At 38.1% G+C, this 20,589-nt stretch overlaps 1 protein-coding gene across 4 annotated transcripts in view; it reads right to left on the bottom strand.

Annotated features, from left to right (window-relative positions):
• DISC1 (DISC1 scaffold protein) overlaps nucleotides 1-20,589 on the bottom strand; it is a 214,490-nt gene that overhangs the window by 105,181 nt on the left and 88,720 nt on the right. For all 4 annotated transcript variants that reach the window (XM_071549549.1, XM_071549546.1, XM_071549547.1 and 1 more), the window contains exons 7-8: nucleotides 10,772-10,826; nucleotides 6,220-6,322 (exon numbers count right to left, since the gene is read on the bottom strand). In XM_071549549.1, the coding sequence (XP_071405650.1) occupies nucleotides 6,220-6,322; nucleotides 10,772-10,826 (158 nt within the window). The remainder of the gene's footprint in view (nucleotides 1-6,219; nucleotides 6,323-10,771; nucleotides 10,827-20,589) is intronic.

Here is a 20,589-nt window from a genome sequence, read left to right as displayed (position 1 = left end):
ATATCTGGTTCTTTTACATCTCCCCTCTTCTTCTGCCTTTGCACCCAGTCACTACCACTACCACTGGAGATGAAGGGATTAGCTGAGAATAGGCAACAGCCCAGACCTGATCCCCATGATCCTGAGGGCTGCATGAAATCATCAATCCCCTTTTTACCAACCAGGCCAGGAAAGAAAACCAGAGAAAGACCTGGGAAAGAAATATTCATGCCACTTAGGTGTAACCCCCAAAAGTGCATGCACTGAGGTTCAGAAGGTTTGTCACCTTGCCTCTCTGGACACCTTTCCTCTCAGTGGAGAGACATCACTGTCCCCTTCCACAGAGGTTTTCTCATATCCCCTCCAGACCACAGCACAGCCTCTCCATGGGGTGACAGCACCATCCTTTCACAGCTCTCCACATCTAGAATGTCTCCTTTGAGTACATAACCCCAGAAAAGGAACTGCTAAAGAGATAACTTGACCTTCTTTTCCATGCTCCAGGGGTAGCCACTTAGGTAACTGAAGAGGAAGAGACTAAGTTGCTACATGACTGACTTCTACAACAGAAGCAAAGATTTTTCTGCTGTCTGGTCACATATCATGCTGGAACTTCAGTTACAACAAATTACCTTTGAAGCTCACTGGAAGCCAGTAACATCCAGCAGTCTCATTTAGAAATGGGACTAAAAAGACAAACAGCACAGTTTTGGCTGTGATACAGCCTGGTTTTGGCTGGGATACTTTTCTTCCTAGTGGCTGGTTAAGTGCTGTGTTTTAAACTCAGGCTGGGAATAATGTTGATAACAAACTGATGTCGTTGTTCAGTAGTGCCCACCTTGAAGTCAAGGACTTTTCAGTTTCCCATGCTCTGCGAGAGAGCAGGTACACCAGAAGCTGGCAGGAAGCACGACCATGACAGCTGACCCAAGGTAAGTAAAGGGATACTTAGAGATGGGAATCAGACAGTGAGTACTGAACATTGCTTTATAGGTATTGTGCATCACTTGCCTGTCTTGGCACCCTCCTTTTCATTACCATTATTATTGCTATTGTTATTATATTTTATTTTGATTATTGATTTGTTTTTATCTCAACCCACAAGTTTTACTTTTTTTTTCCATTTCTCCTCCCCACTGGGAGCAGAGAGCATCCATGCAGTACTTAATTGCTGGTGGGGGATGAACCACAACACATAGCTCTCTGAAGTCTGAGTGACCATTTAAGAGTTGGTTTGGGGGACTCACTAGCATTATCTTTCAAATGAGTTAATAGTCATGCCAAAAAGTATAGTATATTGCTTGCACTAACACACAATGGCAAATTGTACTTCATTGAGCACAAAGTAACTGTTGTGGGAAGACATGCCAATACACAGTATTGTATGCCGGAGCCAGACATTGCGGCCATGAAGTAGAATTAATCTCAATATGCCTCTGATCCATGAACTCAGACAGTTGTAGGAAAAAGGAATCGGAAAGTATGGAACCAGCTATGTCATCTGACAAGACATACCAAACAACAGTTCTCAGAAACAGAAAAGTTAAAAAAAAAGAAAAAAAAAGAAAAAACCCACAAAGTTAAAAAAAAACCCACAACAAACAACAAAAATCAGGAGCACCATTGCCTTCCAATGAAAGACAACTTAAGTGCTCTATGTGGCACGTCTGGAAAAGAACTCAACACACCAAGAACTGTACGTCCATGCATATTTCTGCATGAAACCACAGACTACAACACAAGCCTGAAAACAAGACATTAATATAAACCACAGATGGAAGGCTGAAAATGTCCTTCAGCCTGCACTAGAACCTCCCACAGCCTAATGACTCTGCCCCCTCTCTAACATACTCATTCCCAACAGCAGTACTTAGCACCAAAGCTGGAGCCTTGTTTTCCACTGCTTTCTGAGCCATGCCAAACTTGCCCTACAGGAGCAAGGAGCAGCCAGAGAGGCAACAGTCCTAACACTAAGTTTTGTGAAAAGTGCTATCTAGAATTTATGTCATGCTATGTGTAAACTACACTTCTACACTGACATAAGGAAAAAATCCTTATTGCTGTACTGCTGGAAATCATCCCACAACAGCATTTCCAAGCAGCTCCCACTTGCCATTATTTAATGAAACAGAGGTAATGCTAATTACAGATGATGACTTAGGATCTCGCACTCATATAGACAGTTTTGAAAAACAAAAACCATTTTTTAAACTACTGACAAGTCACCTCACTCTAACTTCTGTGTTTGGATCTAATTTGTATTTGCAAAGACAGAAGAAAATTAATGACATACATCTCATAGATAATACATAATGAATTCAGTATTTCATTCATGCCTGCTTAGCTCCCTGATAAGCCACTTTCTGGCTATCTCATCCCATGCTACTACACATTTTCAAGAGAAAAAAAAAATTCACACAGAGTCTATGTAAAACATATCAACAAACTTTTATTCAAATATAGGAAACAGACAAAACAGGACTAAAATTCATTTTAGTTTGCATTCTTCCTGGTATTACCAAATTATTTTCTCACTAAGGAAAAAATGAGAAACACACCATTTCTTATATATGATTTGATCTTGCCCAAAGTATGAAAATAAGTTTGAATAATATTTCTACTGTTTATTCACACTTGCTTGCACATTATTCTATTTGAATTTTCTTACCAGCTTCCAATTACTTCATCTGAAGTTTATTCCCTCCAAAAATTTCATGCTAAATAGTCACAGAATGCTAAAAGTAAGGAGTGTCATGTACTGCCACGTTCTTCCCATAACTAATGACAAAAATTTTTAAGTATGTTAAAAGTTACTGTAAGAAGCAACTGTTAGAATAATCACATGCAGGTTTCTAAGCACTGACATTAAAGTATTTGTCATAATTAAGACAAAACAAAACAACAACAACAACAAAACAACCAAAAACCTGCTAGATGCTAAACTATAAGATTACATCAATGAGCCTTTACAAATGTGTATATCAATAGTAAAAGCACGTGCAATCAGGAGTACTTGTTAGCTATAATTACCTAAAGCTACTGATTTAAAAACTGCGAACAATATAAGATTTGACCAATTATCTTTGAAGGAAAATTTTGGACTAGCGTCTCAGCAATATTAACTGCAAGGTATTTGTCACAACAGGCCAATGGGAAGTGAGCTGTTGATATAAAAGATCTGAATTGTAACTGCTTTCTGAAATATCTCTTTAACATGTAAGTATGGGCAGCTTTACTTTATTAAACCCACTGTATTTATTTTATGGCTTTCAATAATCCAAATATTCACAAACCGTCATCTAACATTAACATTATACTTCTTCTCAGAATGAAATAACAAGGAGGAGAGACATTTATGTACATAGTATTGCCTCTTATGTCTTTACAGTGTTATTTATCACATAGCTTTAAAATCCAATGTATTGTATTGACAGGGCTAATAGAATTGTTATGCTTACATTGCATTTATTGTGCCTTTTTCCTCCAAAAATAAACAACTATATCCTTAAATTTTCTGTTGCAAATGCATCAGTAATTTAAGTCAATGCATTTGGATTAAAAAGTACCATCCATGTAGAAGATTAATGTGGTCTGAAGCTGTCAAGAGTAGCCATCAAAGGCTGAAGTATATATCAATGCTTTCCAAGCCATCACATCATTAATTCACCAGATGTAAACTCTGAAAGCTAATTATCACTTAACTATATTCTCAAGCTCATCTAACAACTTTTGGGATAGTTACCTTTTTGCTTTGACACTGTTCCAAAGTCACTTAACTCTCACAGGGTCCTCAAGAAATGCTATGTTAAACAAAAATAATGTGACATCCTTATAGAGAAGAACAGTTCTCAGTATCTATTAGTACTGGTTTTGAGGAAACCGTTTGAATGAATTATTTACCTGCTATGGAAAAAAAGTAGAAGTAACGGACATTTATCCCTGCCTGGTGTCTCCAGACTAACTGTAAACCTCTAACTATGATCACCAAAATTTATTATTACTGCATATTTACATATACACACTATAATTCCATCTGAATGTCATTCTATTCCAAGGCTGTCCTTCAATAATTGCATATTACCCAAATGAACATTCTTCCATCTTCTAATGATTCATTATATTCAGACTGCTCATGGACATTGTTAGCTTACTAACAGATCAGGGGTACATACATACAGTATCTTGCTTAAATCTTAACCAGTATTTAGATGGTTAAGATCTACTTCTTAATTATTACTTATATAAGAGGTGCCATTCATTTACACCTAGCAGGAATACACAAAAATTGAGTAATTCAGCCTTCTTTATATTATCCACTGCTCACTGTTCTTGTCTTAAAAAAAAAAACAAACCCACACCCCACAACACTATTTTTATCCCTTCCTTCTTCTTTCTTCTTCTGCATTTACCAAACCTTTTCTTCCTGACTTGCTTCTCTGCTAGCGGAAATTCACTCTGCCTTCTAGCTTTTCTGTTTTTATTCACATCACGCTCTAAGAATGGAATATTTCTGGGTTTTTGCTTTTTTTTTTAATTTCAGGTCTTTAGAGAAATCATTTTCTTTTTATTCTTATATTTCCCCCGTATTCTCCGCATAGAGCTCTTCATTTAACATGAACTAATGCCAGCACATGAGTAAATGTATCTGTACCTTAAACAGAGGTGAAGAAATTACAGTATCCACCATCACCAAATTACTTTTTGTCCATGATTTTCAACCAGTGCCATCTAGAATTTTGCCTTAGTAACAAGTTATGATTGTACCATTGATAGCCATTACAATTCCCTGAAGTAAAAAGTTTTTAAAAGCAAGAGTAAAAAAAGAAACAGCCCTTCTTATCAGTACAAAGAACTTCTTAAAAACATAGAAAGGCAGTCATAGTCAAGGTATTGTGAAAACAGTTTATAGAAACAGCAGCATTAACTTGCCTTTGGAATTCATTTCTGAAACAAGCAATCTCTTAAGAACTAACAAGTATAAAACACTGCTATGAATGTTTTGGAAACCATCCTCAAGTTGTCATTCAGTCTCTCAAAGTGTCAGACTGAGATACAGCTTTCCTGGCCAAATGTTTCCCACTGGCAGCATGAAGCAGTTGCACGTTTTGTTCTCAAGAAAGCCACAGAAAGGCTGCGCAAAACTTTGACCCCATTTTTGAGAGTGAGAAAATTACCTACATTCCAACAGCCTATGGGTAGAGGAGGAGGATTGCTCAGCTTACCTCTGACATTTGGGCAGGGAAAGGAAGAGCATTTCCATTTCAAAAGGGTATTATGAGAAGTAAGGAAACTGAGCATGCTCAGCAGCAATACAAGACCTGGACCTTAATTTCCTTTCAGATTTTGCTAAAGCCTGACATTATCCACTTCTGGCAAACAAACCATGTGCCACTGCACAAGGTTTCATTTTAAAATAACTTGCATGTGTAGTAAAGATTCTTGTATATAATTGAGGAGATAAATCACCTATGGAGAGCTACAATATCTCACCTCAACAGGTAAAAAAAAAACCCAACCCTTTAGCCTTTCTTTACATGGTCTAACACTGGAAAACTCCTTGTACTCCAACATACATTCCCTTCTACTCGGCTTCCTCTCTTAGGCAGGTGTACAGCAAAGAGACACCTACTTAAACATTTGCAAACCATTTGCTGAATTAGAAAACCCACCTCTTCCAAATTAAGAGAAAGAACTGCGTCATCTTTTTTCCTTGGCAAACAGCACAGTAATCCCAAGCAAGGGGCATGTAAAGCTGGTATGTATCAGACTCCGTAACCACATTTCAGTGTTTTACTGGTTGTAAATAACATGCATGAGTGATCCAAGGACAAAATTGCTCCTTTGCTGCCAACATTAGTTGTTTAATGATCTGAACAGCAGAAGCTGCCAATTATTGTATTCTGGTTTAAAGTGTCATTTAAAGCCACACTTGTAACCTGTACAGTCCAGGAACAGCTATTGATAATTATATACCAATTTCACCTATAAAAACACCATATGTTTGGCATGTTTACTGCCTACCACACAGCATCCCCTCTGCCAGTAGTTCCAAACTACAGAGAGGGGCCTGAAATACCTTAGACAAGACATGACACAGCCTCATTCTGCTGAACTTGCCATGAATGTAAAGCATCTACACAAGCACATCAATATTTCCTAAGAAGTCTGTTATGAAGAGGTTAGTAACTGTTGTAATACATGCCTTATCAATATTAATCCTTCTCATCACTTAAAACTTACCTGAAACAGCGAGCATTTTGGCTTCAAGTAGAGCTGGTAGTTGAGTCTCGATATCACTCACTTTCCTCCTCAAAGTACTGCAAAGTTTCTGACTTGTGCAAACCTAAATTGAGGCAGACAGCCATGATATAGAATTCATTCATGTAAAAGTATAAGGCAGTTGAAATGGGGCTTCAAATGTTCTTGGTTTACAGACATGACATAACATCCTGCAGTAAGGTAAAAAAGCTTAATAAAAAGTGATGTCTTTACAGAAATACCCAACATGAATCAAAATTTCCAGGCTTTTGTGCACATTCTATTATAAAAACAGGCAAAGGTATTAGAATGAGCTCCTGCATGAGAGAGGACACTTTCACCACTAGATACTGAGGCTGCATCTTAAAAATTCTGTACAATTTCAGTATTAACAGTGATGCTCAGAGCGGAGCATAAATAAACCAACATTTGGAGATTAAAATACCATAACACAATGTACAGCAATTTTTAATACAAGGTAAACCATGCTTGATATCTTAACTGGAAAAAAGGCAAAGCAGCCTTATTTTTGCAGAGGCAATAAATAAGGCTATACCAGCTTGATGCTGTACTTCGTTTCACAATGGGGAAACACAGATGACTGGGATTCACATTTCAGACTTTATCTTTTTTTTACCTTTTTAACTGGATGTCCTTCAGCAATGAATCAGGACTGGTATTAAAAACACGGAGAGAGGAGAGAAAAAATATAAAGGAAGTTCAGCTGTTTCTGTACTTTATATTTCAGTGTACATTGCCACCTCAGAAGTGCCGTATGCAGCATCACAATTCATACAACTCCCACATATTCAGAAATGTTGGTGTTTATGCCGTATTGCATCATTTGGGAAGGAAGGCAAAATGAACAAATAGAAAAATCTTCCACTGAAATAAGGAAAAATGCTGGTTCTGAAGGCAGATGTTAAACACTTGCTTAAAATTGTAGCTGACACTCAAGAAAACATTGCATTCATTGGAACCAAGGGTAAAAACAATAGTCAAGACAGGCACTGGCCAGTTCTGAAAATATGTGAAATGAACTCTCCAGAGAGAAGTTTCCCTGCCTTCCTTCACTTTTTATCCTCCTGAAAAACAAGTGCCATGCTTATTAGCAGAAGCACATCTCTCACTTAACTTTTTAAGAGCAAAAGCCTTGTAGTTCTAATGGATTATCCATTTGTACAATTAAAGTATAGCAATTCAGATATGACACTAACTGTAAATCCTTTTAAATTAATAATACCCTCTTGATTTAGTTGAGGTTATCTGTTAATCATAAATGGCTCATATTTTTTCTTGAGTCAACAGAACCATCCTCCAAGCAGTAACTGTTACTAAAAACTTCAGAGTCATCCTACTAATTTAAAAACACATATATCTCATCAATTCTGCACCTACCATAATTTTTCAATTCCCAGATACCCTCAGTATACCTTCAGTACCCTCTTCTAAGTGACTCATCAACTAATTCAGTTAAAATGTTTTTAAAACCCCAAACCTGTCAGAGGTGAATAAATGTGCCCAAAGAACCCAAAGGTCATTTCCGTCTCCAATCTCCAAAATAAATCTGAAAGTTCTTAATGACTTCTTTCCAAGCAGTGCTCTCTCTTTAGGGGCACTGAATGGCTCAGTGAATTGCAATTAGATGGGGAATCTTTCAGCTCCAGGAAAACTACATGAATATATCCCATGCTGCTAGTAACTTAAAGTCATTATGACTAGACAGCTGTTTAGCAATTATGCAAAATAAGCTGGGAGGTTTAATCAGTTTCTAGTGAACACTGTCCACCTTGTAAGCACTACTGTCAGAGCAAAGCTTGCTGGTGCCCTTTATTAATGGACTAAATGAAGGGACCAGAGGCTGAAAAGCAGTTCCTCCAACTCGGAGATGATTCTTCTGGAACACAAGATAAGTACATACCGAGCCTCTGCTTTTATCTATGTCACATGTATTCTGCAGATAAATGAACAACATTAATCTTCAGGCCTATCATATGGCATAGTTCAATGGAACTAAATGAGCAACTGGAAAAGGCATAGTAATATCCCCTAAACTAATAGCATTGCTCCTGTGTTACATCAGGACTACTCTACAAGTTCCAATTCTTGCCATTTTTTCTAATTATTTTATCTTAATAACATGTACTATTACTCATTACAACAGCTTATTCAGCCACTAAGGAAAGGTTATTCTTTAGCTAATAAAGATGGTGAACATTCCCAACGCCAGTGCCTTTTTCTCCCAGTGGACATGCCCTCCTCCTCTAACCAGTCTGACTGCAGGTGCCTGTGGCCCCAGCAGTGACCTTTCTCTGTTTCTCAGAGACCAGCTTTGCTGGGTCCCACACACCAACAAGCTCAAAGTCTGAAAAACTCTCTTTCAGTTTCAGGGAAGTTTTTTTTAAAGCCAAGTATTACTGAATCTATTTTAAAATCCTCTTTGGGGGTTGTGAGATTTTTTTAAAGCAGATAAAAAAAAAAAGAAGAAGAAAAAAAGAGAAAGCTTACAAATCTGTGTTCAGACACAAACACTACTCGAAAAAGCCGTCTATCTGAAACCAGTAGGAAGCTGGTTAGAAAAGATGTGAGGAATCGAGAGAAAAATATCAAAAGCAAATTTGCCCACCATTGTCCTTTTCTATTTTTCCAGCATATGATGTTAATTTAGTGCAGCAATAACAGGGACAAGGACAGCAACTAAAGCAGTGGAATTTACTCTTCCTCCAATCATCTGGAGGAAAAAAGTTCTGAGTAACCTTCACATTTCTTTACAACAGCAGCTTGGAAAAGATACAGAAATTCTGTTAACACTGCCTGAAGAAAGGAACGGTTCACCTGACTTCCCACACAGCATAATCTTGCCATTAGTGAAAGCAGATATTAATTTCTGAAGGAAAGTGGTGAATAAGAGACACTGTTCCTTTCATTAGCAGGCAAAACTTAGCCTTTGCAGCCACAGCTGAAAACAACACAGATGAGGCAGAAAAGGCCATAGAAATGCCAGTGGCACAGGGGGAAAGAAAAGACTTTTGACAAATGAGTGTTTTCTCCATACAATAAAAAGGTTTAAAAGACCAGCTCTATTTATTTTGAGATGAAAATAAAAGGATGAGATGATCTGAATAAACTAAACAGTAAATTATTTGGACAAGTCTCATTACATGCTTCCTGTTTATCTTCTCTAATAAATAAAAGCCATCACATAGGAATAGAAAGAAATTAAAATAATATTTTATCTATTGAAATCTTAAAGAAATAAGCAAGCTGTGAAATTCTACCTCACAGACTTGTCTAATGTTACCCAATGCTTTTATTGAAAAATTCTCCAGATATGGTTGTAAAATAGAACCTCAAGAGGCACATTTTCTGGGGAGAAGGCAAATTCTGTAGCTTACGTTTTAGTTTGCAAATACCTTGAAACAACAAATCACTCTGAGGTACTGAATAAATTGCTCATTTAAGTGATGAGCTGAAGGTCAGTTACAATAATTTCCTTGATACTTTATTCATAGTCATTAAAAAAATACAGGAGGAAGCAGAATGTTATAATGGTCTATCTTAATTTTCCCAAGATGCAGGCATAAGCAAGCAATAGAGAAGATGAGCTCAAAATAAAGCAGAAGAGAAGGAAGGAATGGTATTGACATGCAGTCTTCAAACAATCTTTTTAACAGTGCATACTGAGAGTGTTAGTCAAGATGATTAGGAAGAACAGGTTATAAAGAATAAAACTTTTACTGATTTAGGTGAGTGCTACTAGAGAAAGAACATGAAAAATAAGTTTATTTCAGAGCACAAATTCATTATTGATCAAAACCCAGAAATATTTTCCACTTCCTGTTTCAAACAGAGCTATATGAATTAGCTAGAGGAAAAGGATCTTTTTTTCTAGAGCACTCATGGAGTAAAGATGTTCTGTGGCTCACTGAGCCACTCTGAATGAAAAAAGAAAACTTCAGTATTCTCCTTCTTGAAAGAAGGCAAAGAGAAGTAAGAACATTAAAGGAAAAATACTACATTTTCACTTAGAAACAAAAGTAATGCTAAATATGCTATATCACTTTTCTTTGTGAGTGTGAGAATGAGGTTTTTACCTAGATTATTCATGAAAGCACAGGGAAATGAGATACTTAGCTTATGTTTTTGCCTTCACACCAACAAAGCCAGTTAATAGAGAGCATCTTACTTTCCTACCTAAGACTCAAAACATTCAGCTAGAACCAGAGCTCACCTTTATTTCGTGAAACTAAGGGCTCTGTTCCTGAACAGAGACCTGAGCAAAAGGACTCAACACTAGCAAAAAGCCAAGAAAAAAGAGAATACTCCATCTGCTTCCTTAAGTATTAAATAGTGGCTTGTCTAGATAAAATGTTGGGGAGGGCTTTCCAGTGTATGTTTAAAAATATTTGTGTGCAAAACCTTTTTAGAAGGGAATCCACAAAACAAACTTTCTAAAACAGAGATAATTAATATTAAGATGCAGCCTGAGATCTGTTCCTGTAAATATTCTGAAGAACTGAAAACATGCACTTACTTTGGCAGTAGTTTCTTTAATGGACATGTTGCACAATCGTTCCTTTTCCTGAAGGCTAGAAGGGATTAAAATAAAATAAAGTTGACCTCTGTTCAACACAGTCTACTACACAAGACACATTTTCATACAGAGATAAGGCTTTAAGACAATTCGTGCTAACACAACAGAGCCAATACCAAGATAAAAACTACACCTAGTTTCAGTGTTGCTCGTGACTAACCAACACCACCTTTACAGTTGTTTATTTATGAATATATGGATTTTACTTACCATCTGAGACACAATTATGATTATTTGTGTAATCATGTCTTAGAAGTCCCTGGCAGTGTCCAGGACTGGTGCTTTGCTAGACTGACATCCAAACACCTAATACAATGGCATTTCTGACAGTTTGCAGCTGACTATCCTCTTACAATCCAGTTTTCAGCTCTGCCAGGAAACGTTCAACTACAGTCACTTGTTCTCACAGTAATTTTATGTGAAATGCTACTACTCAGTTTCTCTAGATCCATAAAAACCTACCAAATATTTACTAAATTGATTCAACAGTGGGCTAAAAATGAGACATCACACCTACACTTGTATGAACAAATTCAAGGTTGTCTTCCACATATGATAATCAATTAAGTTTACTACTTTTATATTATCAAATCTGATGTAAACCTGCACATTTGGTTCTTGTAAATAAATTAATTATTTAAATTTTTAACATAAAGTTCAAAAAAAATCCAAGTGAAATCAAGCATCAGAAGTTAGGAAAGAGATTATTTTTGTAACTTTAATGTTTCCCTCCCTCCTACTTAGGAGGCTTATGGTGTTCAATTACTTTATCACATGCTATTTTCTTTTCTCTCACAAACCTCAATTCTCTGTACATGAGGTCAGCACTCCCCATCAACAGCTTTCAATTTTTCTTTTTACCTGCGTTATAAAAAAATGCACTTCTCTCACGACCTACTGTTACTATTCTCCTGAATAAGAACTATTCATTTATTTCTTAGCTTTCCTTTAGTGTTAGGTATTGAAACATCCAAACATTTCAGAAACATCACTGTATTTATTTCAGTGATACTCTTGCATGGTAAGGCGGCATTATATTCGTTTTACAGGTGGAAGAAACAAGTCACTGTTATTTAGAAAGCACATTAAGACGGAGTGCCTGTTTTGACATGCACACAGTTCCTGCTGCCTATCTCTAAGTTTCACTTCTCTTTTGAGAACCTGCTCCTTATTCTCCAAGCACAGCATTTAGCAAGCCCTATTTCAAGAGTCAGTGTTTACATGAGTCTGAATCCCAAAGCACATGAAGTTGGACTTGCACTCAATTAGTGATCACCTACAGAAATGCTGGACCATCTTGCCCAGCTGCACACAGGACTGAAACAGCCTCAGAGGCAGAATTCAGCATGTCATTTAATCACATTAATGAGACAGCTATTTGCATTGCTCTCCCTAATACACTGCTTTATGGAGCATGCACCTTTTGGATCTACAGCCCAGCAAGGCCAGTCAACTCATTCCCACACCAGCACAGGGGGGTCCCTCCAGCTTCAGAAGAGGCAGCCCCCTCAGAAGCAGCTCATGACAGTGTAAGTCAACACCCATGCATGGCAACAAACAGAAATGCAGGTGGCTAGCTATGTAGAAGTAGTTTAATGAAGTTTCCCACACAGCAGTCTCAAATTTCTCTCTTTTCTACAGCAATATATGTGCAAAACAAAAAGTATTACATGTGTAATGATGCCATTATCAACTTTCTGCTTGCCTCTGGGCATGCCAGAGGGAATGAACTATTTAGCCACTTCTGTTATTGTGCTTTGGGGCTCCCAGCCACTTTCAGCATTTTCCACAATTTGCATCTGAGCTGGTCAGGTTATGTAAAAAAAAAGCTGGGCTTTGTGTACAAATGTCAAGGGGGAGCAGCAAGGCTGCAGTGTGTAATTGAATGAATAATGGGTGACTGACCCAATTGTGCTGAAACTGCCTTATGAAATTCAACTCTAAAGATCCAGGCCATAATAGAAAGTAAAGTGCAGTTATAGCCAGAAGAACAACAGTATATAGATGGCAACTCTATTTAACAAATCTCTTCCATGAGCTTTTCTTCTTATCTGTTTACTTCCCTCAAAGAAAGCCCCCCCAGGTTCATACAATGTTTCACTACTCTACAGAACTCACACAGGTAACCAGAAGAGAGATCAACTTTTAACTTCTTTTGAAACAATACATCCAAAACAGCATTACAGACTAAGATCCAGTTGTCAGGTCTGAACAGCTAACAAGAATGCAGACTTTCAGGACCAGGTGCTGACTGGGAAAGAACACCCTCTTTATACTCAGATTTCTTTTTTATGAGTCTCTATCAAGTCACTGAAAAGTAAATAAGGAATCAAATGCTGCCATTTCAATGAAAGCAGAACTATAGTTTTATGGGAATTTTTTATTAAAGTGACTTATATCAATAAAGGATATCATTAGTAAGTAATTAATTTGACCCAAACTAGTGATGGCTGCATTAACCATAGACTTGAATCTAAAGAATCCTTTTGTTACAGTTACAGCATTCACACAGACTCTTAAAAGTGTATTTCTATTATTTATGGTATGAATTTCTCAGTGGTATCCTTTTTTGAACCGTTGTTAGCCTTCAGAGCAATACCACAGAAATCCCTTATCCCTTTTAGAGATCAGCCCATCACGCAGTACACACACAGCAATCAAACCCATGTACAAACCAGCCATAGTTACCAACCACAAACAGCTTTTAACTACGTTTATTCCCAGGTTGTTTTCTTCTACCACAAAACACCACCACAGAGAAGCCCCTCACAAGCTTTCCAATTAACTGACAAGCTAACGACCCGCAAGAGAAACCAGGCAGTCAATACTGATTCACTCTACCGACAAAGAGCTTTAATAGCCATGATATGTTACATGTGACTTGAACCAGAAAGAGTGTTTTCTTTACAAGCACCCTGGAGCATCATATTTCATTTTAAGAGGGGTATTCTGTCTGCTTAAAAGCTGCTTTAGGTATTACTACAAGGGTAAATGGCTTTAGAAAGAGCTCCTTGGCATAACATTAAATTCTTGCCTGGGAAGACGTCCACAGTTTTGACTCATTGCTATTCTTCTCTGACAGAACAGCTAATCAGGACTTTGACAGCTTGTCCTCACAATCTTAGTAATCCATTCTAAGGACCATTTAGAACTTCTCAAATTCGATATAAGCTAACTCCATCACAGAGAATGCAAAGTTCTTGACCCAGCTGATGGAAGGACTAGAATAAGACAGAAATTCAATTAACACAAAATTAACTGACTACAAATGCAGGAAAAGAAAAGTTTTTAACACTTGCAGAACCTACAGCAATCCATACACCATGTGCAATTTCTTCATTCATGCAGATGCCACATAGGCCTTTCATTCAAATGACTTGCAGTGGACTTACACACATTAGGATCCTTAAGGAGGACAGAAGAAAAGGAATATATATTTGCTGTATCCTAGGGTCTCATTGTATACATGCTAGACCAGAACAGGAAAGCAGGAGCTGAGGAATGATATAATTCCTGGATGATGAATGAAGTAACACTTTGACAAAACATGGACTTAGCTGGAGAGCTGCAGGAGAATGTGGGAATTCTGCATGTTCAGGAACTGAGGCTGATCTGGCATGTAACAATAGATTATGGGAAAGATCTTAAGATTCAAATACTTCAGGCAAGCCAGTGCCCTTTACATATCTCACTTTACTGACCTTAAAGAAAAATAGCTACTGAGTATGTTGAATTGTAATAACACAATTGGAAGCTCAAAGGATGACAATGTTCCTAACTGGGAATGGTGTACAAGCAAAATAAAGGAAGCCAATTCAATGCAAAAGGAGACAGATGTAAGACTAGGAATCGAGTGGTCTGGTTCACACATTCCTCGCACTATCACAGGCCCACATGACTGCAGAGAACATTAAATGTCATGATATAATAGATACTATTTCAAATCCCTTTTAAAGAATATTCTGTGAAGTTCTGATTTGCATGCAGGAATTACAGATACTATGCAAGTGGCTTTGTTCAGAGGAAGGCTGACTAGCACAATACTGGGAAGAATGGCTTTCTACTCAAGGAAGGCATGTTTCTGAATGTCTTTCCTTTCACTTTGCTAGTATACTTCCCTTTGCATACCAGGCTATTATGTATTTATGCTTTGCTTCCTAAGAAAAAAAATTCAAAGAATGCAAATGAGGAAAAGGCAAGTCATGCTATTCTACACATTAAAGATATATAAATAAACACACTGCTTAAACAGTAACAGTTCCTGTATTAATAATAAAATAACATACAGTAAGAAAAAAATGTAGCCAGAATGTAGTTTTCACATCTGCACAATAGAACATGCTACACACATGGTACCAGTGTAAAAGAAATAAATCCTGTACTGAAAATTCTTGTTTTCCATAGAGAAACTGAGCTGTCATCTCTGGTCCCTGCCTGAAGATACTGAAACACAGGAATCCTTTAACAGTAAATATTCTCTTTTACATTACTGTCACCCAAAAAACTATTATAGATCTTGTTATTTAACTCCCTATCTTCCCATCACAATACAGTGCTTAAGCAAAAAGCATTTTCATTTCTTTAAAACTAAGCACAAGTCAGAACAATTTAAAATTACCTCCATTTGAATTTCTAATTCAAGAGCAACAACCTAGAAGTCCACGCTCAGATTGTATGCATATGAGAAAGCATGATGGGCTGAACCCTCAATTTATATGAATATGCATTCCCTCCTAGATAAAATCGGCAGACTTAAACAGTCTACAGTTTGAATTTGACCCAGAGTAATGAGACTGCCTGCAAAGAACAACCTTATTCTAATGATCACAGCCTGCACAGAGCATGGCTTTTACAACTTTATGTCTTCTAACATGATTCCTCCTCTGATTCTGGTCACAAGAAGCTGTACTGTCTTAGAAGATGAAAAAATCTAAACCAAGCCCTACACTTGTAATGTTGCTTTCAACAGCAAACAGAAGCTGACCTTCAAAAAAAGCTTTTGTCCAGTCCTTTCCAAAAGAAACCAGAAGTGCTACTTTAGGAACATTTGGTGTAAACATCTGTGAGTCTACATGAAGGCAAAAATCCACCAAAAACCTTAGGTGTAAGGAGTTCACTGGGCCTTTGGCGAAGAAATCCACAATAAAAAAAAAATCAAATCAATCAATAGCTTCCTTGCATTTTTACAGTTCCCTCAATGGGTATATCTCAGAAAGTTTTGAAGAAAAATCTTTGATGAAAAAGCTTTAGAACAAAACTATACGTAAGAAGAGGTAGCTTTAAGATAAACATGCACAACTAGGACTAAAGAAAAAAAAACAACCAAGGAAACATACCTGTACCCAAAGTTTTCTTAAGTAAAAATCAACAGATTCATTATTTACAGATACCATGTGTAGCTTTTTACCAGGACAAGACCAACGGGGTGTTGCTGATCCTATACCTCTGCACAGTTAGGAACATTCAGTGCTAGATTGCATGAAACGTACTAAGGTAAACCAGCACTTTTTGTTTACTTCTGAAATTCTCAACCACAAAGTTTGATTCTATCCAATCAAAGTAGACATTGGATAACAAGATTTTCATTCTATGTGATCTGCCCATAAGCCTATCTGGGCTACATATCTAAGTATCACCATATCAGGAAAGCAATTTTTCAGTCAAGCACACAAGCTCCTTTTTATTTCTGTGCAATGATCCATGGGACTTTAAACAATGAGATTTTCACAGGAGCATGTAATGGGAAGCAAAATCATTCTTTAAACATAGTTCAGGGGTTTCTAAACAAACTCTGATTTTTCCTTGGATAATGCAGCCCACAGAAAACTACTATACTATGAGAAAGCTAGTTAAACAATGATAAAAATACAGAATGTCTGAACTGATGTGCTGAAAATCCAATTTCTCTGTCCAAACCTGACAGTGCTCTTGAGAGATGAACTTCTGACACTACATAGAAGAAGAGTTGTGTTTAACTCATACAGAAAATGAAAATTCTGTCCGTCGCAAGGACTAGTCACCTGAACTAGAAGTAAAATGCAAAGTCTCACCTTGGAAAGCTGTCAACTTCAAAAATTAATCCAATCTGAGTCAAAAAATATCAAGAGATGTATTTTAAGGTACAGACTCATTGGACCTTCTGCACATTTCAATCTACAGAGTTCTCCAAGGAATACAAATGAGAACTCAGAATTATGCGTCAAGCTCTGAACCACCAGAGAGCACATTTTGCTTCAGCAATTTGCTCTCCCTTCTAGCTATCATTTGCAGGACCCACATTTCTTCACTGTTGCTTTATGTTAAGGATTGCTTCAACACATGTGCTTCACCCTCCTCACAATTTATCACAAGTCAGAGTGGCAGCACATTTTACCAATGTTTGTATAACCTCAGCTCACCAATAACATTTCTCACTGACTCATGGGTTGCTGGATGATTGCACTTGTCTTTGTTGACTCTGAAAGAGTTATACCTACAGGACTATAAAAACCTCACCATCCTGCCCAGCTCTTACGTACACCAAGAACTCCAAACTGAGATGCCTCTTATTTGCTGTGGTGCTGCCAGACACGAGCCCCAGTTAGGAGTCAGGCAGAAAAATCAGAACATTAGATGAGACTTCATAATTTTTTGTAAGAATAATGAATAAGTTTTTCTTTTTAACACCTGCAATAGGACTAAGGCAGGACTCAGTATGGTTTTGCATTTTCTAATATAAAATCACTCCAACAGAAACAATTAGTTCACAGCCACTTGGGAATGCTGATGGCATCTCTAATGATTCCAAGCTCAATTTTCATTGCCATGTATTGGGAAATCCGGTCCTGAAACACATCATTCAGACAGCCATACTGGCTGTCTGCTCCAACCAACCACTCACATGGTGCCATATTTCCCACCACTCCTGTGCCAGCTGATGCTGCAGGGCAGTTGAGGCAGTTGTTGCTTCAGCTGCTACCTGAAACAGGAGCATCAGACTGAAAACAAAGGCAGTCAAACAGCTATCTGCAGGAGCAGTTCATCACATCCTATCCAATATTTTCCCCAGATTTTCTGATGTATCAATAGATCCCCATTCTTCTGCTACATCTGTCTGGTGTGCACAAAAACTAGAGCATGCCCACAGCAGCTGCAGTTATTCCCCTAAGAATAACACCCACTTTACTTCACTGACTGAAAGAGTCTATCCCTGGATGTTGTTGCTAGCTGTTTCTCTTCATTATATACAAACTAATTCAATATCATACATTGACTGGGGCAGCTGGTCATTTTTCTCTAAACAGAAATAAATCTCATTGTGCGCATACCCAGAGGAATCAGGACATATCTGGCCTGGGCTTTATAGGCTGCTATGTCCCACTGGATGCTGTTCAAGCAAGCAGGGGGAACCAGATGCTCAGCAGGGAAAACTAGATTCCTCATTACACTGCACACATGGGTATTCGAGCAAGTGAACTCATCTTTCTGCTGGGACTTTTTCCCTTCTTGTAACGCTGTTTGGAAGGACAAAAACCAGCCTCCAAAATTCCTCCAAAATGTTTCAGGTTGCCAGCAGCGGCTCTGCCCTCCAAGTTGGAAGACTTGCTTTCTCCTTTTCCTGCTGTGTTTTTAACCCCTTCTGATCTTCCCAGGGAAGGCCAGTGCCTACAGTGTGGGAGCAGACTTTGCAGAAGCCCTTTTTCCTCCCTCCAGCAGAGGTCCCAAACAGCCCCAGTGGGATCAGAGTCACTATGTACTTCTGAGTCACATTCACACCTTCACAGGAAGCCAATTCACTTCATGTGCTTAAGCACAGGCATTGTATGTCATGCCAAGCTCTCAGGACACAGTTCCTCCTAGAGTTGCTGCCACAAGTAAGAATAAAAGAAACAAAGCCACTTGTCCATGGAGTCTACCTCTTCAATCTGAGGCAGAGAAAAAAGGAATGAAATTAATCCTAGGTAGACAAAATGGAGTGGAAAACACTTATCTATGTATAAAAAGAAAGCTGAGCCTCCTAAACAGTCAAATAAAAGATGAAGCAGATTCTCTTCTTTCACCTATGACTTGTCTTAGCCTCTCACAAAAGACTACAGCCAACTTCTTTGAGAATGCTGAGATGATGACCTCATCAAAATACAAACCCAGCTGTGAGAGTAGCTGAAAACAAGGCAATTCTATTATCAAGGCTCCAGTTTGGTTATGACATTTGATAAGAACTTTGGAGTTTCCCTTCAAAAGCCCCTTGTGGCAGAGGAAGCTGGCTGTGAGGAGGGTTCCCCTGAGGGCTGGAGGTCTTTTCAGGGCACAGTCTTCCTCAGATACCAGGGAACATCCTCTCTAGTTCTGCTTCTCAGCTGCAAGTCCACTGCTGCATGTTCTGTGGAGCTGCAGCACACAGAATAAAATGGATCAAATAAACAAAAAAAACAAACAATAAAATTAAAAAAAAAACCCAAACAATAAACAAACACAAAAAAACCCCACCAGATCTCCATACCATCTTTGTTGTATCTAGCTATAATAGCAGCAGTGGTATCAGCTGTATTTTAAGAACCCTGTAATCATATTTTGGCTCATCTCACGTAGCATAGTCAAAGACAGATTTCCTACCACAAAGAACAGCGTTAAAATTCTGTGTTAAGCTCTCAAAAAAATAAAATCAGAGCAGTATAAAAGGGCCCTAAGTAAGGCAGTATGGCACATATTCAAAATGACCTGTGCATTGTCCTCACATCATAGAACATGATCTGTCATTGACTGAAATTAAGTCAACCAAACAGACCTTAGGGGGCAACTGAAACTGCCAAAAGGTTCCAAAGCCCAGAGCTTACAACTGGGACAGAAATTAACAACATGGAGTGCAGTTTCTGGTGCTGTGCAGGATCTCTTCATCTGGTGCAGTTTTACAATTCCTGCAGACCTGCAAAGCTAAAATAACTGAACTAGTGAGGTGACTGAGAGCTCTCTCTTCTTCATTCCTATTATGTGATGATGAAGTTCTAGCTGTGGTGAATGTTACACAAGTTACCTGTCTTGGCTGCATATCCAACAACTCAAGACAGTCATTTCATCATGCATATCCATAAAAAGGAAACAAAGGAGGGAAAGCTCTCATCTCTCATTTGTCTATTTTACTCATTCGCATTCCTTTTTAATATTTGTCTTTCCCTAGGCTTTTGATATATTAGAGGACAGATAGCATGCTGCAGATGTGACAGAGAGGTATTTTTTAAGAAAGTGAAAAAGAAAAAAATTTGCTATACAAAGTAGGGAACAATATAAAGGATGGAACCCAGAAGCTTTATCCTCTCACACAGCACAGAAGCAAGAGTTGTACAGAGATTAGACACACATGCACACAAACACACGCTTACACCACCATCAGTGAAATACAACATCATCTGGAAAGGCAAGTGGCTGCTGGGTAGGGACAAGTGACAGCAGGAGGAGCAAAGTCTGGTCAAAAGGGCAGAAAGTCTTTCTGCCAAGGGAGCACCACAGGATTGCTGACATCCTCCCAGGGCAGAGATCTGATGATGTAGCACAGGAACATCACCCACCAAGTGAAAGATCCAGAAGTAAATAAAGTTGTGACTTGCTGAAATTGGCTCCATGTAAAGCCAGTCCAAGGACCAGCCAAAACCTCCCCAGCACCAAATGAGGCCAGAAGTTAGATAACGATGCACTGTGCTTAGAGGTCTACTAAACCATCAGCATCTTCATAGACCAAACTCATAACATAGCATAGGAGTCTCTCCTGAAAAAAAATGGAGTAT

This window comes from Pithys albifrons, chromosome 2 (assembly GCF_047495875.1).
Source record: "Pithys albifrons albifrons isolate INPA30051 chromosome 2, PitAlb_v1, whole genome shotgun sequence".
NCBI classification, from domain to species: Eukaryota; Metazoa; Chordata; class Aves; order Passeriformes; family Thamnophilidae; genus Pithys; species Pithys albifrons.
Note: the sequence above shows the minus strand (reverse complement) of the source record. Positions and strands in the feature narration are given on the sequence as shown.